Consider the following 27,974-nt stretch of genomic DNA (forward strand, 5'->3'; position numbering starts at 1 on the left):
GCAAGCACAGCATTTACCTACTCCGCCATCTTGACTGGAAGCCTCTGAATATGTGTTTTTTATAGCATACAACATTTAAAATAATTTCCTCTTTGTGAATTTTCAGATCTTTATCCATGAATATGGGGAATTTAAAAATAATAACCTATATATTTTTTATGAATCTAGAAAACCAGTATACTACAGATAACATAGCTAGTATGCTTTGACACACTGGTCCTAATTGCAAACAAGTTGTTTTAGAACTGAACAAATTATATAGTTATCCTTTCAGATTATAAATTCCTATGATTTCACAACACTGTCAAACTTTTATACAACCATACAACCATAGCAGCTTACCCTCCCAGGTTTCTAGACGCACAAATAAATTCAGTTTATCAATTCTGTGAACTATTCAAATAAACTATTTAAATAGAAAAACAGGATAAAATGACAGCACCAGATTTCATTTTTAAAAATATATAATACTTTTTAATGTTTTTCTTAGATTGAGCATATAATCTAGATTATACTTTTTCCTGTCCTTATTTCACTTTGTTACCTAAAAGATTGATCAAACAATAGAGCATAGTTGCCTCTTCAAGATTATAGTAATTTAATCTAAAGAGCACTGATCTCAAGCCCAGAAAGTTTCCATATTTTACTCCTTGTATTCAAAAGTGTAAATTTAAATACAGCAGCCTATTATGACCAAAAGGGTAATATTAATTCATAATGAATATTTTTCCACAAATCATCAACAATTGCTAATTCTAGGTGATGAATACATGGGTTTGGGTTTGTTTTATTATTTTTAAAGTGTCCTGGATATATGAAGAATAAAATCTAGTCTAACGTCCAAGGTTCTAACTTGATTGACTAGATTAGTGTTTCTTCAAGTGTGATGCCTGTACAGCAGTATAAGCATCACCTGGGAAATAATTAGAAAATACAAATTCTTAGGCCCACCCCAGGCCTACTCAATCAGAAACTCTGAGGGTAGTGTCCACCAATTTGTGTTATAACAAACCCTCCAAGTAATTATGACACATACTTAAATTTGAGGACCATCTGACTAGATAGAAGATCTTACCATTCAATAAGAACAGAAAAACAAGAGAAGCAGGCTGCACCAGAGGAGACGATTAGGATAAATAAAAAGTCTTGGTGTTTTACCAATTCACCTTCTTTTCCCTCCTTCCTGCCATACCCATAGGTGGTCATTTTCTTCCTTATTTCTAATTCCATCCAGATAAATTCATTTAGCATTCATGAATTTATGCTATTTACATTATACTTTTTTTTAATCCCTAAATTCTCAGCCCAAAATACACATTTTGATTTCCTGGGAGAATGTTTTTAAAATACTGATGCCCAGGTCCTATAAAATACCAATAAAATCAGATTTTCTGGGAGTGGGGACTGGCCAAAGTAACTTTTAAAAGCTCCCCATGTAATTCTAGTGTGCAACCAGAAGTGAAAAATACACAGTCCAAATGAAAGTTCTTGTCTCTACCAGTCTATATTTGTCTATATTTCCAAGTATGATACAAAAACTACTTGTATCATAATCACAATAGGCATATTTCTCAAAATGACAGTCAAGATAATCTTCAGTGATACATATATATATGACTTTTTTGTAAACAGCTATTTACTTTTACAGGTTTTTTTTATTGCAAGTGATATGTTTTCTATGTATGGCAGTGAGAGTTTCATTTTAAAATATTGTTTTTAAAAAATAAGTCAATTAAAAAAAAAACCACTAAATAAAAAATAGTACAAAGGATAAGGCAAAGACTGGAAAGATGTCAGACAAACAAAAAAGTGTGGTTACCTTTGACTCTGAGCCCTATACTCCAGCAGTCCTAAACCAGAAACTACAGAAGTGAGGTCCAGAAATTTACATCTTTAACAAATATTCACAGATGATTCTTATTCACTAAAGCTTGAGAAATGCTCTAATAAGAGGTATGTGAGCCTTTTGCCAAAAGGCAGAGAACAAGCTTGAATGTAAAAGGGAACCCCCCCCATTCCATTCATTTCACTACCACCACTTAACTGATCTCACAGAAGGATGACCCCTCCACTACACCGGCTCAGTGAGGAAGAACTGCAGTTTTTGCTTCGAGACTTAGATCCCATCCTGACTTCCCATTCCATCTCTTTATTGAAAATCTCCCAGAAGCCAGAGCTCATTCTAATTTTGCTCTCTTCTTTTCACCTCTCTCATCCTCAACAACAGCCCTATACCTTGAGTATTCCCACTCCAATATGACCACCTCCTGTTCCATGCTCATTCATATTTCCAGCTATTCTGTGAAGCTAATTCTTTTAAAATGTCACAAATGAATCATCCCCGGGTTGTATTTGTACTCTCAAATTCCAATGATAAATATTCTCTATCCATTCAAATTGAAAACTTTTTCGATGTTCATATATTATGACATGATTATAAACCACCTCACTAGACAGAGTATTGAAGATTTCACTTCACATACCAACTTTTATCCACTAGTAGTAGCCAGCAGTTCTCAACCTCGACTGCACATTTGCATTACCTGGGGAACTTTTAAAAATCCCCAATTGTTTTTGGAGTCTCTGTGATATAAATCGATTTCATAATTATAGTCATTATACTCAGTAAAATTAGATCTTCAACATTTTGTACAGACTGCAGTCTAATATACTATAAATCTTTGAGTATGTGAAATTCAGACATAAAAATCTATTCCATAATAAATATGCCACCAAAAAGTTTACTACATCAAGTGAAAATATATTCTTTAAAGGGTAATAAATTCACTTTACTTTCGGTATGACAAAATAATGCTTAAATTTAGAAAGTTACAATTCTAATGAACACTTGGCAAAGAGAGTCACAGTTGTATCCTCTTCCTGCCATAAATGCCAGTAGCAAGTACATCCAATTTCAAGTTCCTTTGGAGCCAATGAGTGGGCAGAAGACAATCATAGCCAAAATGGGGAACACATGAATTCATTCTTTGAAAAAAAACAGGACTGAATTACAACCAGGAGGGGAAGCCATCTGTCACAAGAAAAAAAAAGATGGCAGTAGCTATCAAGGACTATAACATGCCACCTAAACCTGAGCAGAGTCAAGTTTTAGATTTTAATTCCAGCTAACTCTTGCAATAAGCAACAGTTTTCAAAATTATCAGTGCCAAATTATGAATGGAATGGGTAAGACAAAAAAAAAAAAAAAAAACCTACCAACACTGTAACTCTATCACACTATTAGGAAGAACAGCACAGCAATTAGAAAGTATACACGTGTAAAAATTCAGAAACAAGTCAACACTTCAACAAATTCAATTCCTTCTAGTACAGAAAGCATAGGCACTTTTATCTGCATTTTATTTCTAGCTTATGAATTGCCTAGAATGAAAAAAAAGCAACTTCCCAAATATGAAGGTAAAAAGTGAACCACAAGTTAAAAAAAAAAAAAACCTTTACTACTGCCCTATCCCCTTTACCTAACCCACCTCCGACCACCTTAACCAACCTCCAACCACTGCAGTCTGCTCTTTGGGATTCCACCTCTAAAAAGGTAAAATCATTGTAATGTAGGGAAGAAGCAAGAGAACTAAAATGTTAAATCAAGCTATATTCAGAGACTGCAATACCTGATCAGCCCTAGAGCCAGACCAAGAGGAAACCAGCAGAACAATGGAATATTTCTGCTGAATTTGCTAACAAACTATTTCCGGACTCTGTGAAGGGAAAACAGAGTCTTTAAGTCTTTCTCTATATAAAATAAAATCATTCGTTCCCTAAGGCTAAAACCATGGGGAAGCTATGGATCAAAGCCTGGGAACTGCCAACAAGCCTTTCACAGGAGTATTCTTAACTTTTCACACTACATACTCTTATCCTTTCTCACTGTATGACCATACCATGAAAGGAAAATGAATAAACAAAGTCTTTAAACTGCAATTCACAAAAACTAAGAATGAAATATAAAGTGAATATGCCAAACACTCGGGTCCCTCTCAAGTGTCTTTTTCTCAGTCTCTCCCACTGTCTTTTGCTCTACAGTCTCTGTCCTTCTGAGTCTCTCTCAGGTGCTCTCACTCTCTGCCTCTGAGAAGAGACCATACTCTATGGAGCATTACTCCTTCTCTAATAAACTTTGACTCTAACTCTGGTGTGCATTTGAATTCTTTCTTGCACTCAAAGAACCCTCTCTTGGAGCAGGAAATTTGGGGGAATTTACTCTGTCCTGCATCAACTGGACAATTAAATAGATTTGAAAACAGAATCTTAAGTGTCAGTCCTATCTTCTGCATGGGCTTAAATCCATTAAAATCAGTTTCAGACACAGTAGGTTTCTAGGCTTCAGAGGAACACAAAACTAATTAAACATTAGTTACCATCCTTTTTAAATCACAAAATACAGTTGATGTTTAATTCAAACAAAGTGTAGCCACCAGACCTCAATTTATTTAAATCAGCATTTATACTGTCATTAGAATGTATAAAAGCTGGTTTCAAACACAATATATTATTTATGAAATTAAAATTGGTCACACTAATTCTAGTTTAGTAACTTACTTGCTAATATTCCTCCCTTCATTCAAGTGTAACCTTACTTTCTCGCCTCAGTCTTCTCTAAAAAAAAAAAAAAGTAATTTCCTCTAGAATAAATTCATCTAAATATTCAACTGTTAGGTAGAGTTAAACAGACATGAGCAATGGGAAAAAAAAGGAGTGAAGGCCCAGCCGAGGGACTGCCCAAAGACCTCCCAAAGAAACATCTGTTTTGTAGTTATAAATCATTCCTGCATCCTGCGAGACAAAGGAATGGAGGGCCATAAACATATAGCTAATTTAATCCAGCCACAGATGAATGTGCAGTAAGGACTACGCTGACCCTCTCTTCATCTCAGCCTCGTTATACCATCATTATAATATCACACCTATGCCCAGAAGTTCATAAATCTAATAACAGACTGAATTCTGGGTAACTGCATGCACAGTAAGCAAGGAGTTATATAACAGCCAATTGTCAATCAAAATAACCTCACATACCAATTATCTAGAAATGGCTTTGTAACCCACAATTGCGGCCCTAATATATACAGACCTCCCCACCTCCACAAGGTTACAGCCCTCTTCGCTGTAATCTACGCCTCACCTGGAGTGTACTTTAATCATACCTTTCCTTTCCTCATGGTTGTAGCCTATTTAGGCATGACCCACTACTACCTCAAAATGTGCCTTCAGTAGATTTTACCTTTCCTAAATCTCATTGAGCTGTAATTCTTTCTGAATCAGGAACCCCACTGTTATCAAGGCAATGCCAGAGTTTCGACGACCCCAAGCGGTAACACAACTACTAACTGATTTTTTCTTTCAGATTTTCGCATACAAAGACATATTCTAAAAAAGAACAGCCATGAATTTTTTTTAATTAGAAGACTATATACTTCAAAAATTATTTTTAAATTAAATCAATGACTTGAGAAATATACCTTATGTTCCTTAAGAATACTGAGATTGGATTAAACATGGCGGAGTGAGAGACGTCCCCAGATCTCTCCCTTTGAATCAATAAGCTGAACATCTAAAACCCAACAAAAACGACACAAGCTGCACACCAGCACATCTGATCATGGAATCTGCGCATAAGACCTACCACAGGTCAGAACTCCAGGTGTCGGACTGAGAGAAATAAAGAAGCTGCCTCTCGAAGCCTCTGGAGTTCCCAGCAGAAGGAAGGGGAGGGGTGAAGGTGCAACGACTTCCCTGAACAGTCCTGCCTGGGAGTGCTGTGAGCTCCACCCAGCCGGCAGTAGTGTCCAGTCATCAAGGCAGAAGGCAGAGAAACAGGGACAGCAGAAAAGTGGGGACAGCACAGAAACAACAGTTGATTTTTACCAGCCCTGGCTGCAAGACAGAGGCTGAGCTGCAGCTCCTGACTCCTAACCCAGAGGACTCCACCCCCACACCCTCTGAGACACCACACCGCAGAGCCGAAGGGGAACCTGAGCAAACGCTACCAAAACTGTCCCTAACACTGACAGGGGCTGAAATTGAGGGTAGCAAGCATGATTAAACATCTAGAAGAAAAAATCAGACCTTGTTAAGACTTTATATAAAGCAAAGAACCAAGAGGCTTAGACGCCACCTACTGGAAATAAAAAGGAAAACACCTTCTTTGCAACAGGCTAGGACCATAATAAATCTTCTTTCTGGGGGGGGAAAAAAAAAAAAAAAGCACGATACACTTCCATTAATGCCCAGGCAGAGAAATAGTCCATTAAATACCATGAACAACCAAGGTGACAAGGCATCTCAGAAAAAAAGAAAAAAAAATCTCCAGAAAATAAGCTTATAAACATAGAAATATGCCACTTAAATGATAGAGAATTCAGGATAGTACTTCTGAAAAAACTCGATGAGATCTGAAACGAATAATATCAAAAATATCAGCAATTTAAAAAACAACTAGATGAGCAGAATAAGTTCTTTAGCAAGGAGACTGAAACCTTCAAAATGAAGCAACTCTTATAGTGTGTTCTTTATCTCCACGTTTTGGAGATAAAGAACACACTATAAGAGTTGAAAAATGAAATAAAAAACTTGAGAAACAGAGTCGACCAAATGGAGGAAAGGATCAGTGATATCAAAGACAGAAATCTAGAAATAAATCAGAAGGAAAAAGAGAGAAACTGGAGAATAAAAATTAATGAAAGAGAAATATAAAAACTAGCTGATACCATCAGGAGAGGAAACATAAGAATAATGAGAATTCTCGAAGGAGAGGTAAAGGAACAGGGACTAGAAAGCATTTTCAGACAAATAGTGGACGAGAATTTCCAAAATCTAAGGAATGAGCTAGAGCTTGGAATTCAAGAAGTTAATAGAGCACCCAATAATCTCAACCCAAAAAGGCCTTCACCAATACACATTGTTTTAAAGTTGTCAAAAATCAATGACAAAGACAGAATTATCAGGGCAGCCAGGAAGAAGAAGATGGCAATCTATAAAGGAAAACCCATTAGATTATTATCGGACTTCTCAGTGCAAACCTTACAAGCCAGAAAGGACTGGAATCAAATATTCAAACTATTAAATGAAAGTAACTACCAGCCTAGAACAATGTATCCAGCTAAGCTATCCTTTAGATATGAAGGAGAAATAAAGACCTTTCCAGACATACAAAAACTGAGGGAATTCTCTACTACGAGGCATGCACTACAGGAAATACTGAAAGGGGTCAGCTCACCTAAAACAAACTGACAAAAAAAAAAATACATAATTAGGAGTAAAGTGACTATCAGGCAAATAGAAGCTGAGGAGTGCAACCCTTACTAAGAACAGGGCATTATAAGCTTACATAATAAAAATAGAATTGCTATAGCAAGATGGTAGTTCACCATACATAGGGACAAACTGAGATAACAATGATTAAAAAGCAAAGGATTCAAAGATCCAAATTCTCAAAGAGAAAAGGAGATCAAGCACGCACAAAAGAAAATGGATGACTTTATATATATAACTATCCTTTACACATTCGTAATAATATCCACACACCAAATATTTAGAACTGAAGTATATAACTTAAACCAAGAAGGACCAGAAGAAAAAAAACACAAAAGCAAACCAAAATAAAGAAAACAGAAACACAAGGACAAGGAAGCAATGGAAACACCGAGCTACCAGAAAGCAAAAGATAAAATGGCTATAAGAAGACCTCATATTTCAATAATCTCCCTAAATGTAAATAGACTGAACTCACCAATAAAAAGGCACAGAAATGCAGAATGGATCAAAAAACAAAACCCAACCATAGGCTGCCTCCAGGAGACACATTTCAGTTCCAAAGACAAATACAGACTTAGGGTTAAAGCGTGGAAAATGATATTTCAAGCAAATGGCATTCAGAGAAAAGCGGGAGTAGTGGTACTAATATCAGACAAAACAGACTTCAAAGTCAAAAAGGTAAAGAAAGATACTGAGGGACACTTCATAATGATAAAGTCAATCATGCACCAAGAAGACAAAACACTTATTAATATCTATACTACCAATCAGGGAGCCTCGAAATATATAAAGCAATTACTAACAGAACTAAAGAGAGAAACAGACCAAAACACTATCATAGTAGGGGACCTAAATACCCCACTGTTGGATATGGACAAATCATCCAAACAGAAAATCAGTAAGGAAATAACATCCTTAAATGATACATTAGACCAAATCTAAATAGATAAATCAGCAGTATGGAAATGGAAACAATCATCAAAAACCTACCAAAAAGTAAAAGTCCAGGACCAGACAGCTTCACCAGTGAATTCTAATAAACATTCAAAGAAGATTTAATATCTATTCTCCTCAAACACCTCCAAAAAAATCGAAGAGGAGGCAATACTTCCCAACTCATTTTATGAGGCCAATATTACTGATACCAAAACCTGGTAAGGATAACACAAAAAAAGAAAACTACAGACCAATATCTCTCATGAACACACATGTAAAAATCCTAAATAAGATACTAGTGAACCGAATACAGCAACATAATAAAAAGATTATACACCAAGAACAAGTGGGATTCATCCCAGGGGCACAGGTATGGTTCAACATATGCAGATTGATTAATGTGATACACCACATAAGCAAATTAAAAAATAAGAATCATATGATCATATCAACAGATGCAGAAAAAGCCTTTGACAAGATACAGAATCCTTTTATGATCAAAACACTTAACAAAATTGGTATAGAAGGAAAGTACCTTCACACAATAAAAGCCATATATGACAAACCCTCAGCCAACATTATACTTAATGGTGAAAAACTAAAAACCTTCCCTCTAAGATCAGGAACAAGGCAAGGCTGTCCACTATCACCACTGTTATTCAATATAACATTGGAGGTCCTAGTGAGTGCAATCAGGCAAAAGAACGATATAAAAGGCATCCAAATAGGAAACGAAGAAGCAAAGTGTCACTATTTACAGATGACATGATTCTCTATATAGAAAACCCTAAAGACTCCACAAGAACACTACTAGAAACAATAAGCAAATACAGTAAAGTTTCTGGATACAAAATCAATGTTCAAAAATCCATAATGTTCCTATACTCTAATAATGAAATGTCAGAAAAAGAAGTAGAAAAAATAATTCCTTTGCAACTGCACCAAAAAGAATAAAATACCTAGGAATAAATTTAACGAAACATGTGAAGGACCTATATAATGAAAACTACAAGACCCTATTAAAAGAAATCGAAAAAGATAAAAGAAATGGAAAGACAGTCCATGTTCTTGGATTGGAAGAATCAACATAGTTAAAATGACCATATTACCTAAAGCATTATATAGATTTAATGCAACCCCCATCAAAAGCCCATCAGCATTTTTTAAAGAAATAGAACAAAAACCATCAAATTTGTATGGAAGCACAAAAGACCCCAAATTGCCAAAGCTAGTCTGAAGAAAAAGAATGAGGTTGGAGGCATCACTCTGCCCGACTTCAAATTATACTACAAAGCGACAGTAATCAAAACAGCATGGCTTTGGCAGCAAAACAGACATACGAACCAGTGGAACAGAATCGAGAGTCCAGAAGTAAACCCATATTTCTATGGGCAAATAATTTTTAACAAAAAAGCCAAAAACATACAGTAGAGAAAGGAAAGCCTCTTCGATAAATGGAAACCTGGGAAAACTGAAAAGTCACCTGGCAAAAGAATGAAACTAGACTGTTGTCTATCACTACACACCAAAATTAACTCAAAATGGATTAAGGACCTGAATATAAGGCCTGAAACAATAAAAAGCGCAGAAGAAAACATAGGAACTAAACTCAAGGACCTTGGACTTGAAGAGGATTTTATTAATTTGACCTCAACAGCAAGGGAAGTAAAAGCAAAAATAAACGAATGGGACTACATCAAACTAAAAAGCTTCTGCTCGGCAAAAGAAACCGCCAACAAGGTAAAGAGACAACCATCTGAATGGGAAAATATATTTGCAAGCAACACCTCCGATAAGGGCCTAATATCCAAAGTATACAAAGAACTCATACAACTCAATAATAACAAAAAAAGACAAATGATCCAATCAAAAAATGGGCAGAAGACCTGAACAGACACTTTTCCCTAGAGGACATACAAATGGCCAACAAACATATAAAAAGATGCTCAACGTCACTAGCTATTAGAAAAGTGCAAATCAAAACCACAATGAGATAACATCCCACACCTGCTAGAATGACTATAATCAACAGGACAAGTAGTAAATGTTAGAGAGGATGTAAAGAAAAAGGAACCCACATACACTACTGGTGAGACTGCAAATTGGTACAGCCACTATGGAAAACAGTGTATAGGTTCCTCAAAAAACTAAGAATTGATCTACCATATGATCCAGCAATCCCTCTACTAGGTATTTACCCCAAAGACTTGAAAACCCATATCTGAAAAGATATTTGCACACTGATGTCACAGCAGCATTATTCACAGTGGCCGGGACATAGAAGCAACCGAAGTGTCCTGTGATAGATGATTGGCTAAAGAAGCTGTGCTACATATATACCATGGAATATTACTAAGCCATAAGAAGAGATGATATACTGCCATTTGCAACAACATGGATGAATCTTAAAATAATCATACTAAGTGAAATAAGCCAGACAGAAAAGGTTGAAAATCACATGATATCACTTATATGTGGGATATAAACCTAAAAGCAACAAATGAACAGACAAACAAACAGAGACTCATGGACATGGACAGTGGACTATTGTTCAGAAGGGATAGGGGAGAGGAGAGGGGGGAAAAAATAAAAAATAAAATGTTAAAAATAAATTAATTTTAAAAAATACTTACTGATGATAAACAACAAAATCAACTTAACCTTCTACCAAGTTAATGGTGCAATTTACTATTCTAATTATATCAAAATTAAGTTGATATAGCCCAGAAAAGACATTTGCTCAAGAGTTAAATAAGTAGGACATTAACAAGTAGATCACCTCAATCAACAAACCTCTTAGAAAAATAATCAAACAACAAAAAGAAATTTTCACATATCATGAATTAATGTGGACTTCTCCATTCAACTACTCAATGATAACATTCTGAGCAATAACAGAATAAGGCTACTTCTCTCTTTCCCTAAAATAATTAAGGTAAATGTGAAGAATGTATTTAGCGTCCTCTGTGTCGTTTTGTTTTTTTTCTCACAGTCTAGTACAGTGAGAAAGAGACAATGGAGCATACCATCTGGGCTTGAATCCTGACTCTACCACTTAACAGCCATGTGGCCTTGGGCGAGTTACTTATTCTCTCTAAGTCTCAGCTTTTATAGCAATAAAAAATAAATAAATAACAGGACCTACCTCATAAGATTGTTATGATGATTAACAATATAGGCAGAGCACATAAAACAGGGCCTGCTCCTTAGTAAACACTACACAAACTATATAGTCTGTTAGCTACTACCTATTCTGTGGTCTAAAGCAGATGTCAACAAACTTTCTCTGTAAAGGGCCAGAATATTTCATGTGGACTCTGTTACAACTACTTAGCTAACGCTGTAGTGGAAAAACAGCTATAGACAATACAAAAAAAAGTAAGCATGACTGGGTTCCAACAAAACTTTATTTATGGACACTGCAGTTTGGATTTCATATAATTTTCACATGTCAAGAAATGCTATTCTTTTCATTTAAAGATGTAAAAACCATTCTTGGCTTGCAGGGATATACAAAGCCCGTGAGCAGGATTTGGCCCACAGGCTGTTACATGATGACCCCTATTGTAAACCAATGCTTCTTAAATATCAGTCTATGAACAAGTTTCTACCAACCCTTAATAAAATTTGTGCTGTAGAATTAAAAGCTATATTTTCTTGGGAAGATATGTCCTTTACTCTGAGATTATGCAATTTTAATTTCTTTAATGTAAAAAATGTTTTTCCTTATAAAATGGTAGTAAGAGTTTAAGGTCATGTACATTTTTTCAATTGCCTTTATTCGACAATCCCATATCAGCCTCCAGTCTCCACTTGGTTTTTGTTTTTGTTTTGAAAGGGGGAAAGTTCGTTGTTTATTTTTTTATTTTACTGGTGTGTGAAATCCAAGTCTGAGAATCATTAATGTAAAGTTTTCCAACTAATCAAAACAAGTACTGAGATGTGTTATTTACACCAGCTGATATAGACTGATTATTTAAACTAACCAAATTAGATCTTTACCATCTGCTCAACTGATCACCTATATCTCTTTTCTCTGTCCTTTCTCTTAACTTAATGTTAATTTATTCGCAGAAGCCCTAGGATTCTCTGATACTCCCATTCTTGTATTTACTTCTCCAACTAAAAGATAGTGGAATTTTAACACAGTTTTTTAAGTTTAATAAATTACTGAACACATATTAATTTTTCAATAAATATTTTAAATAGGTATCTATATTCGTTCTTAGTTGAAACACCACATTTTAGTTGGCATTGTAACCAGAGAAACCAAGATCTGTCACTTTCCAGATGTGAGACCTGAAAAGGTTATTGTCTTGATTTTTAGTTTCCTCACTTATCAATGAGGACAATATCACTTTCCAACTAGACTGTTGTTAGGATTAAAAGTAATACATGAAAGAATCTAGTATGGTATCTGTAAATGCTCTATAAAAGTAGCTACTATGAACATGTTCACTGTGTCTCTACACCTGATTCTGAGAGATGTATTTATCTCTGTGAGCAAAGAGCACTTTTTAGTGGCATACACTTATGTAAAATAACAGCTAAAAAAAGTAGCACAAAACAGAAATAGCTTAAAATAAATAGAATGAGTAAATATAAGCATTCTATGTTGCCCATTCTCAGGAAATCTCCATTGCCTTGTGAAGGTTAAGTCTTCATCATAAAAGACACATAGTTTAAATTATTTGCAAGAGTGTTGGATCCAACTAAATAGCCAGGAACTCCTTACCACAGAAAGAAAGTAGAGCAGTGAAAAAATATTTCCAGAAATATTACATTCCTTTTGGGAAAGTACTCTATAATTTATGGATGAGTCATTGTGGAAATAAAAATGTTAAATAATGGATATGACTGTAACTGAAAATCCTGAGAGCTAATTACTCTGCTCAAAGTTTGTGGTAACTCCTTCAGGAATACTAAGGCTACACTGGTAGTAATTAGTTATCCAAATGAAGCTTATTATGTGTTTGACCCACTTTATAGAAATAATGTATAGGTCCCATGCTACTATTTCCCTTCTCATAGCATATAAGGCACTCTTCATACTTTAAAAAGTGTATACAACATTATTTGTATTTATGAAATTACTTCATTCTAATTCAATTAACATTCATTGCATATCTATTATGTCAGCTAGTCCACCATTTTATAAATATTATTATCTTTAATCTCATTTAACTATCACAACCACCATAAAAGCATTTTCTCCATCTGACAACTGATGAAACTCATAGGAAGGCTCTTTGCTCTATATATGCAAGCACTGCTTTTATACTGCCTACCTTGGAAAGAACATCAATAGTCAAGTGTCAATAGTCAAGTGTTTCTAATTCCCAGAAGCCCCTAACTTTGTTACATAAATCAGTCTAGTGAGCATTATAATCAAAGTGAATAGACTCTTAGAGAAATCCATCAGGATAACTGACAAAAACAAAATCAGTTAATTTTATAAGAAAGATTCTCTAGAGACCACCTCTCTGGGCTTAACACATGAGAAAATTGGGTGCAAAAAGATTAAACAATGTGCCCATGGTCACACACCTAGTTACTGATTAGCAGAGCCAGGATCAAAATGAGAATGCAAATCTCCTTTTTAAAAATTCAGTGCCCTATTCACTACATAAGTGATTCTCGAAGTTCATCAGACCCAATGCTACTCCTCCACTTTTCATAACAAATATTTGTAATGTGCCCTTTACTATCCCAAAACGAAATTCACAGATGATAATCCCACCTTCATATGCAATCAAAAAAAGTCGTATAACATTCAATAAAAGAAAAATAATAGAATTGTATAATAAAATAACATGTGTTTATATGTAAATGCTGCAGACAGCTATACCAAAAGACCTGTGCAGCCACAAATAGAGACTGAATAGGTGGTTGCACTGGCCTACAATGCAATGCTGCTGTTGAAATAAATTTCTAAAATGATAAATACTCTAGGCAAAGTTCCAAACAAAACAAAGTACAATCTTTCATCATTTTACACAGGAATCCCACTGGTAAAAAATTTACTATATATTAAAGCCATTCAAAAAAATATGCTAATGTAATTATGTTCATGTAGCTATGATCTAGGCTCAGGTCATTATAAACAGATCTTTCACCTACACAAATTTCTGGCAAGACAGCCGAAAATTATATAGAATGAGCGAGAACTTTTCAATATCCAGGGCTTCCCTAAGCACTGCAGGGTATCCAGCAACCCTAGACCTTCTCTACCTAAAATCCAAGAAATGTCTTCTGCTTCCAAGTTATTTTGGCAGCCAACATTGCCACAACTTTCCAACAACTGAGAACCAATACACTACATCTTGAAAATAAGTATCTTCAGAAATACCAAGAGAAATTCAGAAATTTATCCACTAACATTTAAGTAGATCCTCTTTTACCTGCTTCATATCTCTTTAAAATGCTGTTCCAAGGGTAATATGTTTTTATAGAGAAACAAGAAATACCTCCCAAGAAATTACAGGATAGAAAGAACTGAAAACACTCACTAAACTATGCTTCTCTCTTAGAATTTGGCACCTATTCTAAGTTCCTATGCCCATAAAGCAGAAGAGCTACATGGCAAGAATAGTTTTACTAATTATTTAGGTTATCGAATTTCAAAGATAATCAAAACTAAAAACATTTCCAACTTCTCAGCAGTTTAAAACCTACAAAACAGTTTTCACTTAGCTCCGTTTTCTTTGAAACAGAATGAATGTTGTAGGTTTATAATGTAAGCACATGATTGTGTAAAAAAAAAAATTAAAAATGCTATGCTTAAACAAATATTTATCTGTGAATGGCTAATCAAAGCAGTTTTACTTTAATACCATTATCTCAGACCAACAACAGAAATGATACTGGTGTACAAATAAAAAAAATATATAAATACCTGCCCCAAAACTCTTAACCCCTAATTATATTTTTTGACAATGAAAATGCCTGAATTACAGATACATATCTCTTCCTAGATTTCACAAAACATAAAAGAAAAGCTCAATATAAACAATGAAGAAACTTAACCTGAAAAAATATTTTCTTCAGTTATGATTTTAAGATATTATAAAAATGAAGGACAAAGTTTCTTTGTCACAAAATTTTACAGCATGAAGGAAAACTTAAGAGGTTAACCTGTCCAAATCCCCGTTTCAGGGCAAAAAAAATGTATAATAAAACGATGACAATCTCTCTCATTATATTTTATGCTAGCAGTATCAGAAAATAAAAATGCATCATTTCTTTTTTACCATACAGATAATTTAAAAAACAAATCAAAATGAAACATACAAAATATTAGGCGTAAATGTACACGATATAACTTCAGCAGAAGGCAGCAGGTATCATGAGCTAAACACTCAAAGACAGCTTCTTATTTTAAGCTTAATGGATGAGGAAAGAAGATATTGTATTCCTCAAGCACTAACTAGGTAATAAAAAGTTACATAAAATTTTCCATGAGAATGGCTTAATATGAATTCCCTGCCAATATTCTTAATCTTTAAAATTGAGGTCTCTCTTTCAGAATTTTACAATGCTTTCTAATAGTTAAGCAATAGTAATACTGATTCCCATTTTAAAGGAATTTTTGATGATTTGCTCTCTTCTTTTTCAGGGCAACAAATTAAAATGTCCAAGGCACTGTTCACAAGATAATTTTTAAAGTATGCAGTGATTCTTGAGGAATTTATGTCCTCCATTCAGAGTTATGAATATGCTTGTAATAAACAGCAGAGCGTGGAAGAACAAAATTAAATATTAACGAGGACACAATTACCACCAAAAATTGGTCAATATGTTCTTTTTTTTTTTAAATTTCTTCCCAGTAAAAACTGCGTGGATAACTGATGAGACAAAGAGGAAATCTTACCACAAAACACTCAATAAAGAAAATACTTACTAGTTAGCCAACTATAAATATAGGCTAAGGTAGTCTATCCAAGGAATCTCTCTAAAAACAGAGAAATATAAGGTATCAACAAAAAACAACAAAGAAACACTGAATCTTTCGACCTTTTTCAACTCGTTGCTCTTTTCTTTCATTGATGTTTCTACTAAGGGTTACTTATGTATTTCTAGAAATCTACTATGCTCATATACATTTCACTCTACTAAGATATAGTTTGGAAAGAAAAATCCAGGAGAAAATATATGTATTCTTTACATGTATCCTCTAAATCACTAAGTCACTTTAATTTTAAGGTTAATTCAGGAGTCCAAAAACTCAAGAAAGCAAGTTACCACTTTGCACTTCACACTGCTTTCAGCTTTATCCTAGTTTGGACAACTCACCAGAAAAATGTAACGGTGCAAAGAATGCGGTCAATGCTTATTATATCAACAAGTAAATATTAAATATTAAAACTAGTCTTTAATAATAGATGAACACCTTCATGGCTTGCTAGAAAAAAAGTGACATCTCTAACCACAGTTAGTATCTGAGAATGCACAACCAAAAAAACATTAACAACAGATCTCAAGACAATTTTTAAGTAAATGTGCATGGGTAAACTCATTCCAAAACTTTGAAAAAATATTTTTTCAGCCTTCTAGAACAGCAGCTTCCTATTATTTAACATAGTGGGCTGAATTGGGGGCAATTAGGTTTTACCCAGTCTTTTCCCATTACTCACTATTACTGAAGAAATAGTGTAATTTCCTAAACCATGGCAAAGAAGCAAAAGCCTTGTTGATATCAGAGACTGTAACATTTTATTACAACACTAAAAGGATAAAAGAAAAGGGACATTAGCTAAAGTATAATCTAGTCAAGACCCTTAGTAGCATAGCAACCTCTTATCACAGTCAGAGGACATCTGTAAGGTCTTTAGACTTGTAGTGCCTTCTGCCTAGAACATTTTACTCCAGTCACATTATGTAAATCTCTCTTTGCTGAATTAACATCTTCAAAGAAACACAAAGCACTTCTGCTGCGTATTGAAATACAATGGTTGTCTCAATGAACTGACTGAACTGACAACCTATGATTATTCAGACTTGGCTGAATTTTTCTCAAAAATTAATGAAACAAATCTGTCACTTCAAAGATAATAACTTAAAATATGTCTTGCCAATGACAAAATTTGAGCTTTCAAGCAAAAATGAGAATTTTGGAAAATTTCTATCTCCCACCTGGTGAGCCTGACAGCTTACCAATACTTAAAGATTTTTCTGATGAGACAGGAAATGATATTAATGAATGTAATTTTTTGAATTTGTCTAATGAAATGTGTCAACACGTAAAAGATCTGCGTAACTCAATGAACCAATGTTTTCCAAAGGACCAATGCACAATGTCATAAATGCAGAAGGCATATGAACTATTCATGTATATCCTCTACATGTAAAAGATCTGTTCAAAGTGTAAAACAGACCAATGCGTTTTAATGTCATGAAGTATAAAAAGCTCAGATTCCACACTGCAACTAAATTTAAGAAACTACCACTTGCTGATGAAAATGTTCTAAAATTGGATTCTTTTTATGGTTGCACACCTTGCTAAATTTACTTTAAAATATCATTGCATTATATACCTAAAAGTGAAAAATTTTGTGGTATATAAATCAGACTTCAATAAAGTTTTAATATAAAAAAAAGAAATAACCACTTCTCAAATTTTGGTGTGGTTTCAAAAAATATCCACAATTATCTTAAAAGGCTTTTGAAATACTCCTGGCTGTTTCCAACCACATATTTATGTGAGGTCTGATTTTCTTCATACACTTCAACCGAAACAAATTTCAGCATACCACTGAAAGCAGCAGCAGATATGAAAATCAGCTATCTTCTATTAAGCCACACATTGAAGAGACTTGCAAATGTTTTCACTAAAAATGTTATTTATGTTTATATTTAATGGGTTTGCTGTTATTTTTAAATATACTAATAAATATTTTTCATATTTCTATGTTTGTGTCTAATGTGACAAATATTGATAAAGCCAACATAAACAAACACTGCTTGGCGCTCCTTAATAATTTTTACAAGTGTACAGGTGTCCTGAGACCAACATGTTTGAGAATTACTGCTAAAGGGGACCACACAAATGCTTAAGGTCTTATCCAAGACCAGAACAGCTATACAAGGGTGATTTCAAAGCAAAATATATCCCTGCATGTAACACACTCCAGAAGTATATAACCACTAGCCACTGTTAAGGGATGGTATACAGTGTGCACATCAAGGCTGAACTATTTCTCACCTTCTCAGTCTACAAGGTCTGCAACAGATGAAATTAGGCTGGACAGGTGTAATTTCAACCCAGTATTCTCCACCAACTGTCAAAATTTAACAGAACTTACCATGAGCCTATTAGGTAGGAAAAACTGCCAGAACGAAGAGAAAGGGAGGTATTTTCAATAATCATTATTGCTAATAATATGGAAAAATTAAAGGAATAGATCTCTGTTAAAGACTAACTTTCCAACTCCAGAAAGAAAAATGAATATTTTTGGAGATGCATATGGCAGCAGAGAAAATGGGAAAAATACATAATTTTCATAAAAGAATTTCTAATCTTGTCCATAAAGAACGGAACACTTTTAATACAAAGTTAACCATTTCCTTATTGAAAACACATTTTCTGCAATATTTCTCTTTTTGACAAATTTACTCCAGATTCATCATGCAGAGGTACATGCTCTTCAATGAACTGGCTATTAAATAAAGGACATCTATTAGCAGAAGTTCATTTATCACAGGAATATAAACCATTATTGACTGTGTTTAATGAATAGTGACTTTCAGGAATTGAGAGAATCACTAAAGTCATCTGCCTTCAAAGAAAAATACCATACCAAAGATAGAAAACCAAATCACAAAAATAGCTCGGTAAGAAAATACATATAAAACATGTACCATTTAATGGCTTCTCTCTTCCTCTCTATTGCTTACTCCCACAAGTAGAAACATGTAACTTGTGATACTGAATTGACTAGATCAGTAACTTTTCCAACATTAACAAGCATACAAGAAAAAATAAACAAGCATGCACATAACAACATACATGTACATGTACCTAAGGTCACAGTCATTAGTCTCTTATTTACAAATGCTTATGAAAATCTTCTACTCAAATTATTAAAACTAAATTCACCATATCTTACTGTAAATCTAGTTCTAATTTCTAACCTCTATCCATTTTTCATCAACAGCAAAAATATCTCCCCCTGGGACATCTCTTGCCATATTAGTCTATATCCAAATATTTCTTTGAAAATATCTCATGGATGTGATCTTCTTCTCCATCCCTATTACTCAAATTAATCCAGGCCTTCTGTAACAAACTCTTTTGCTTTTCCTGACTTCCTTCCTTCAATCCACTCTGCTTACAGCAATAAAGATGCTCCTAAACAGTATTTTTTGTTTTGTCATTCATTCCCCTGTTTGAGAACTCCCTAGGGCAACTCCCTATTACTTTCTTCAAATTCTTCTTCAAATAAGTCAGTTTAAGAAAGAAAAAATTACACACTTTCAAAGGATGAATTGAATTACATCTCAATAAAGTTGTTCAGAAATGAGGGGGAGAATCGTAGGAAGAAGGACAAAAAGAGGTGGGATAAGGGTAAAATCACTAAGTGTTTATCACTTTACTTCATATCACTTCAGGTATTCTGAAGAATTGAGACTTAGAGTACAGTTGTCAGAGGCAATGTGGCCTCCCGGTAACCAACTCTTCCATCAAATAGCTTTGTTAGAAAATTATTCCTCCATGGAGCCAAAATCTAAAACCGTAAGATATGCACTCATTTCTCCAGTGTTAGCCTTCCAAAGAATGCCAAAAAAGAAAGGAGGAAAAACTTCCTTTTAAATGGCAGCCCATCAAATACACAGAGTATAACTAAAATGTCACACATATTTTCTCCCTTACTTCCCTCAACCACTTGTTATAAATCATGGTTTCTAAGCATGTAGAATACTCTTCTGGGCAAATAAAACATCCATAACATGTCAAGTTCCAAAGCAGTATATGATTTGGAAAAAAAAAAAAAAATGGAACTATGACCACCCTTGATCAATATTAATGTAACTAAAAACTAAGTTCATTTCATTTTCTGGTTTTTTTTGCAAACAAGAATTAAAAGTGAGTTTCTCAACTCATATTTAAGCTGCTATCTGCAAAGTTACGGTATATTAGCAAATCTCTAAAAACAATTCTATTTCATCTGAGATAAAATCACACACTAGACTGCACCTGAAATGGAAAGGGGCAGGGTAGGGGCGGGGAATGGTATTCTCTGGCAAATTCTCTTATTTCCTCAAAATAAACCCTGTCAAATATTTGAACATTTTTAATTAGATTCACTGAATCATTTTCCATAGTACTCCACTACATTCCAGATAAGCAAACTTATCAACTTTACAAAGAAGCCAATTTCCCAAACCCACTTAAATGGCTGCATGCATGAAAAGATCCGATGGATGGGTAGCTTAGATTTCTATTAGCCACACATGGACAAATTTTGCTTCTCAAAATGATTGTTAACTCTCCAAAAGAAACATATCTATTTTAAATTTGATTTAATTTTCTCAGGACATTCCACACAGTGCTTTTAACACATCCCATTTCTTGAACATCAAAAAAGATCAAATCTATCTGGAAAAATAGACTACAATGCCTATTTATCCACAATGTGCTGAATAACCATTCATAATTCACCTCTATGTTAAATCAGAATTATCAAACAGAAAAATTAAACAAATAGTCCAAGACATAGATCTCAGATTTTAAGATCAGGCTTTACATGACAGTGAAATAATTAACAACCTCATGAAAAAGTTTAAATTCAAATAATAATGTCCTTCACCATGTGACAAATCAAGGTACAACCTAAAATTACAAAAATGGTAAGTCACCAGTGTCTAAACAGTGCAAACAAATAACAATTCGCACAGCATATGTTTATCTTTTTCTATTTCTAAATTTGAAATTCTCTTGATCCCTAATAAAACCAAAATCAAAAAGTCTGAATCCTGAATAAATGACTCCATAAAGTAAAACATACACAAAGCAAAATATTAAACTCACTTGTCACACTATAATATGAAACAGAATGTACTCTGACCACTCAAAATTCCAATGAAAATGCTTTAAAATAATTGTTTTTAAAATAAGCATCCAAATAAACTCAACACATAGAAATATCATCACAAGGCATAATAATCAAAAAATATGACAATATCTTGTTAGATGTTGGTTAGAATAAAAAATATGTCATCCAAAGTCTTAGCTTTGCTATTCAATCAAGCTCACAGCTGGATTTATAGTCATCAAGCAAACATACACTAAAAGCTTTCTCCATTTTCAATAAAAAAAAAAAGAAAAAATCCTTTTCTGTTATAATATATATTGTTTCATCTCTCTAAGCACCAGTATTTGAAAAATTCAATACCAAAGAGGAGTATGAACATAAAAGCAGCTGGGTATTTTAGAAACAATCTTCTAAAAGGACTCCATAACAATGAACCATACACATTAGGCAATTCTAAGTCAATGTGTTTATATACTTGATAGAATTCTAGACCAAGAGATTCCATGGTCCAAGCAGGTCAAACATTTAGAATGCATCTAAATCCCCAGTCTCAAACTGAAATGAGGAAATTCGTTTAATTACTATAAATCCTATTAAACCAATCTTCTTTGTAAAGTGGAAAATGTCTGACCTCTGAGGGCTATGCAGAGTATAATGAATGCGGAGTTTAATTAGGGCCCACTGCTGGCTCACTATAATCTATTAATTAGCATTCTCAGTTCTCTATATCTCATTGCAGTGTTTCACTTTACTTTAAAATTACACCCTTCGTTTTTTGGACCAAAGATATACAATTTTAGGATTGTGTGATAATTATAGTGGGTGCAGGAAGAATGTATTCCTGCCAGCACTGGTGTTTAATTAGGGCAAGGGGCGGAATCTAGATAAGGCAGTGTTCACCCTCCTTCAGCACATATGGTTTTTTTGGCATCACTGTCCTTTGGACTGTTTCACTTCCACTGGACTGAAGTGCTGAGTCTCCACCATAGTCTTTTCAGAAGATTCAAATATTTTGCCTTTCAATGTAACTTGATAATTAGGAAGGAAATTGCCATTGCTTTTTACCCACACAGCTTTTAAAGTATACGCATAAGGTGCCTCAATTTTTTGAAAATAAAGAAGTATACCAATATTTTCCTCATTAAAATAGGAATTTCCAAGTTACTTAATATTAAAATCCATCTTGGTAATAGGCATATTTTCAGCATCATCGGAGAAATGCATTGGAAGTTAGCTAATTCAATGATAAATCCAGTAACCTCAATTCAACTATCAAAATACACTTTTAATTTTATATATATGTATATATACACACATTTATGTCTACATACATTATATATACATTTACACACACACGCACACACATACACACAAAATCTATTCCTGAAAGGTAGAACTTTTAAAGAGAAGTGTTTATTCACGTATAATTTTTACACACTATTTTATAATAAGTTGTAGCTCAGCCACTTTTCAGGTCAATGGAAGTAAACTGTGATTTTTATATTAACAATAGATTTGAGATTGAATAATATTCAAGTATGATGCACTATGATGCTTAATTGTCTAAATACACATAAAGTACCTCATATTTGGGCACTGATATACCACCAGTACAAACTACAAGTTTATCAATTTCATTTTTACAAAATTAAAAGAACCTAACAATCATCCTACGACTACAGATACAGTTTCTAAGACCTATGCTACATTGATACTTTATCACAAGACTAAATTAAGCAAACTCATTTTTCTTCTCTTGATGTTTACAATTCAATACAAAACTATAAAAACTTTCAGAATGTACTATTATTTTATATTTAGGAATGATAAATTTTTGATGTTGTATTTCACTTTCTGAAACTTAAATTTTAACTGAAGAAAAGGTATTTATTTCACTATTCTATTGTCAAATATCATCTGAATATTTTATCTTGTGCATCAATGATTCTCAATGTCAGGAACATCAAAATCACCTATATGGCTTTTTTTAACTAAACATAACTAAGATTTTAAACACCCTTTTTCTGTACACACATTCCTTCTACTGAGGGTCACTGTCACAGTTAATAAACATTATGTACAGGAGTCTTCCATAACCCTGAGGTATAATACATATGGCAGAAAAAAGGATGAGAAGCACTGAGCCAACGATCCCTTGTTTCTTATCTCTTCTTTCACAGGTGAGCCCTAGAGTGGCAATAGAACCAACCCAAATTCCCTATAGCAGATACGAAATGGACTAGTTTAAGAATTAGATGTACTAAATTCTAAAGATCCCAAAACTAGTTTATCATCAGAACCACCAGAGAGTTCATTTAAATACAGTTCATGGACTCCACCTCTACAGGTATTTACTTAGTTGATATAAAACAAGACCTGGAAATCTATATTTTAAATAAATATATCTGTTGGTAACTGATGTATCTAAGTCAGGATTTAGGAACCCTGTCCTTACTTTTAAGATTCAATACTGGGGTCTATTTAGTTCTTTGGGTTTTTTTTTTTTCTTTCACATTTTTAAAGTCTTGAAGACTCAAAAGCAAAGAAATTCCTGAGGAATACTTTTTAAAGGCATTTCCTCTTTTTTAAAAAGACTGGGTCTCTAGGAGACTTAGAGATTTAAGTGTATTAATAAAACATTCAGATTCTGTGTGATGACAAATTAAATTTAGTCACTGGTTAAAAAGTAAAAGTATATTGCATGTCAACCATACTTTAAAAAAACTAAAAGCAAAGCAGTTTGATATTTTATCTGAGGAAAAATAAAATTATTATAATTTCTAATTATTTTGAAATCTGATTCAAATGAATTCAAGGTTTAGTTTTTAACTTATTTTGTACCATTATATAAATATGAAGATTTTTAACTGTGATCTTAAATTAATTAGTCCAGATACAATAGTATATAGTCATCAAAAATGACTGCAATATATATATCACAAGACTTTAATACATAGTAGAAATGTTGGCTAAAAAAAGGTCACAACATAATATGTATAAAATTCCATTTATGAAAACTCTGTATGTGTGTATGTACGGATAGTTCATTAAGAAGAAACATCAAAATCTTAATGGAATAGCAAAGTTATCATAGATAGGAGGATTTAGGTAAAATTTTATGTTTTTCTTTATTATTTTTATCTATGTTTTTCTGTATTATTTTTATAATCAGAAAAAAGCAATTTTTATTATTAAAAAAGTAAGTCTGGTGGGGAGGTAGACAGGGTAAAGGGGGTCAAATATGTGGTGACAGAAAGAAATCTAACTATGGGAGGTGAACACACAGTATACACATATATATGCCTACTGTTAAAGTGTACAGCTGAAGCTTATCGGATTTTGTTAACCAATGTCACCATAAAAAATAAAAATAAATAAAGAAATACCAAAAAAAAGTAAGTCTGGGGCTTTAACATACAAAACTATCTAACTAGATATTTTCTTCAAGTAACCAAACAATAGGTCTCAATGCCTTAACTGTATATTAGTAACAGAACAGTAAAACGATCAACAGAAATCTTAAATTTACTTCATCAGAGACAAAAATCAAGATCATTTGTAATTCCTTCTTTATTTTTTAGCATCATTCAAGTACACTGCAAAATTCCAAATAAGTTTATTAGTTCTTCATAATTTTTATTAAACTAACCCAAAAATAAAGTATAATACCAACAATAAAGTAGCTACTTTAAAATTCTCCTTTAAAAATATAGGAGAATTTTTTTTTTTTTAAAGCTATAGCACCCGGTATTCTCATGTGGTCTCCCATCCAAGTATTAACCAGGCCCGACCCTGCTTAGCTTCCAAGATCAGACAAGATCAGGTGTGTTCAGGGTGGTGTGGCTGTAGACAGGAGAATTTTTTTAAGGAGCAAATAATTGAAATTTGTAAGGTTATGAAAAGTTCTAAAAGTATTATTAAAATACTTTTATGATTTGGAAAGAACAGTATAGAGTTGTTCACATCTTTGGAGTCCTATGTCACTGAATGTGACACGGCTATGGCCAAAACATCAACTATAACCTAGAAGAGTACAGAAAAATAATAAATGAACATTTTGTATTTCTAATAAGATAGCATTTAGCTCCTGAACTACAAAGCCCATAATTATAATGCCTACTTATCTCATTTATTTGCTAGAAGCAACTAATCACACCAACTTGCCTTTCTTCCACCTTTAATTTATGAATTAAAGAACAAAAAAGTTATATAAGCATCTTAAAGTTAAACTATCATGAATGTACACAGAAAGAACTGCTCCTCATTGTTGATACTTAATAAATATTTACATCATCAATATTAACTTCTTGGTTACAGCTCCTGGTTGCAAATCTGCCCCTCCCTTTGGAGCGTACTATCTTATCTCTTTACCTAAGTTCCACAGGGCTGCAGCCTTCCCTAGTGTGGCCCATCTCCTTCTAAAATGTACTTTCAATAAATCTTACTTTTTCTCAAAAAAAAAAAAATATATTAAACTTCTTAAAACTAATGTCCATTCTATGCTATCAACATATTGATTTGCCTTGTAATCTTTCTTTTTTAAGATTAACTTTGTTGACATTTGTTATGGTAAATCTTAATGTTACACCTCACGTATAAGTTACATAGCCTAAATAATTTTGATAATATATCTTAGAGTGTGTGGCAAAATTATATTCTCACTAGAATTGAAAAAAAGTTAGTATGTGCTGAAAGAAAAGACAGGAAGAGAAAGAGAAGCCAGGAAAAAGACACAAGCAAGAATGTGGAGCAAGAGGGCATGGCGACCAGAAAACAATTACAGCACAGGACCAAATCTGTAAAAGACTGAGAAAAGGAGGACAGAAAATACTAAAATAAATAGTAAACAGGAAGATAAATGAACGAAAGGGGAAAAAACACAGAAAGAAAAGAAAAAGAACTGCTCATTTCATTTATAAACACAAATTCAGACAATAAAGGTAAACATACATATAAAACTAACCTGATTTTCTTCCTGCACAACTCTATACTGTTCCTTCCAAATAGTGATTTTGGAAGCTTCGTCTTTTCTGAGGGCTCGTTCTTTCTTCAGCTCCGGGCTCCAGAAGGTCTTGATGCTATTCATTGAAGAACTTAATTTGCTCTCCTTTACTTCCACATCCTTGCGCAAGAGATCATTTTCCCTTAACACTTCCTTCAGCTGTGTCTGCAGATCCATGATTGTGTTATCTCTCGCCTGACGAAGAGAGTGAGGAACAGTGGACGCCATACTCACAGGAGGGAGGTGATGCTCTCCAAATGCTATGGTGTCACTAGCAACCCCACTGCTAGCTATATTGGGACTACTGCCCATAGCAGTCATCCTAACACCATAAGGCAGACGTCCCCCAGAACGGCCAAGTGTCATGGTGCTTTTAGGAGTTTCAGAACCCACATTTTCATGATCACTTAGGTACATAGGGCCAGATGTGGCATAGGCAGCATTTAAGGATTGGATATTCTCCATTGAAAGGGTTTTTCCACTGCCACCTCCAACACTGCTTCCAGAACTCCCTCCTGTACTGTTGGTTCGACGATGACCCAGGCGAGGGGAACGTGGAAGCCTAGGTGAACGCCCAGGGCTCTGGTTGCTCGGTTCCACCTTCCCAACTGAGCGAGCACTTCCATACATGGTTGCAAGATGAATTTAGGTGCCAGGAAAAGTATAAAGCAGAAAACAAAATATGGAACTCTGTGAGGTTTCTCTGGCTGTAAGTCTGCTTAAGGCTAATCAGAAATAACAGGTTCTCAGCTGTCCAGTCTTGAAGAAATATCTTATACCATATCTGTAATGAAAAGATTACACATTAAATATTCCAATAATAAACATTTCCCTTCTCAGAGACTTTTCACTACCCCAACTTGAGGAAGATCTCCCTTCTATCATCCATTTACTCATGCATTCAAAATTTCTTTATGGCACAATTTATTTCACAGTAAACATCATTTTTTAAATACTTCATGTCTCAAAACTGAATACTAAAAGCACACCATGCAAATGGAAAAGAAAAATAAATAAGAGATATAGTGACTGGCATGGGAAAAATAAAACTCAATGTTTGAATATGTGATTTCCTAAACTGGAAAACCCAAGATCATCAGCTGATAAGTTATTAGAACTAACAACAGAACTCAAAAAATTGGTCAGACACAAGATCAATATATAAATAGCAATACTTTCCTAGATATTAGTAATAACAATTAGAAGATGCAATTTTTGAAAAATCAATTCACAATAGCAACAAAGCCATAAAAATACTTTGATATGACTCTAATGAAAATATGCAAGCATTTTTGGAAAAAACTACAAAACTTCACTGAAAGAACACCTGAACAAAAGGAAAGATATCCATATTCATGCATGAGAAGACAAACACTGTAAAGGTGTCAGTTCTCCCCCAACTACTTCGAATCCTAATGATTCTTCACATAAAAGTTGACTCTAAAATTCAAATATAAGAGTAAAAGTACACAAATAATCATAACAATCTGAAATAGAAGAACAAAGGAAAAAGATGTCTCCTAAATAGCAAGATAAATTACAGGTCCACAATCCTTTATTTGCTATGCAAAAATCCAAGAAGGTCTGAAAATAAGGTGTTGGTTTTTTTTTTAACTTGTTCAGCAGCAAAACCTGACCTAAGGTCACTAATTGTTTATGTGTAGCTCACTTAGTGTGATTATTCGTACAATTTATTGAGAAAATAATGTGTAGGATTACAGAATACTGCATAA

The 27,974-nt window shown here is 33.8% G+C and overlaps 1 protein-coding gene and 1 pseudogene across 1 annotated transcript in view; both read right to left on the reverse strand.

Moving 5' to 3' along the window:
- Positions 1-27,974, reverse strand: part of ERC1 (ELKS/RAB6-interacting/CAST family member 1) — a 513,889-nt gene that overhangs the window by 462,611 nt on the left and 23,304 nt on the right. The window contains exon 2 of the mRNA XM_011367885.2: positions 26,203-27,025. Coding sequence (XP_011366187.1) covers positions 26,203-26,871 — 669 coding nt within the window. The 5' untranslated portion in view covers positions 26,872-27,025. The remainder of the gene's footprint in view (positions 1-26,202; positions 27,026-27,974) is intronic.
- LOC111744563 lies at positions 24,972-25,090 on the reverse strand (annotated as a pseudogene).

This window comes from Pteropus vampyrus, unplaced genomic scaffold (assembly GCF_000151845.1).
Source record: "Pteropus vampyrus isolate Shadow unplaced genomic scaffold, Pvam_2.0 Scaffold137, whole genome shotgun sequence".
NCBI lineage: Eukaryota > Metazoa > Chordata > Mammalia > Chiroptera > Pteropodidae > Pteropus > Pteropus vampyrus.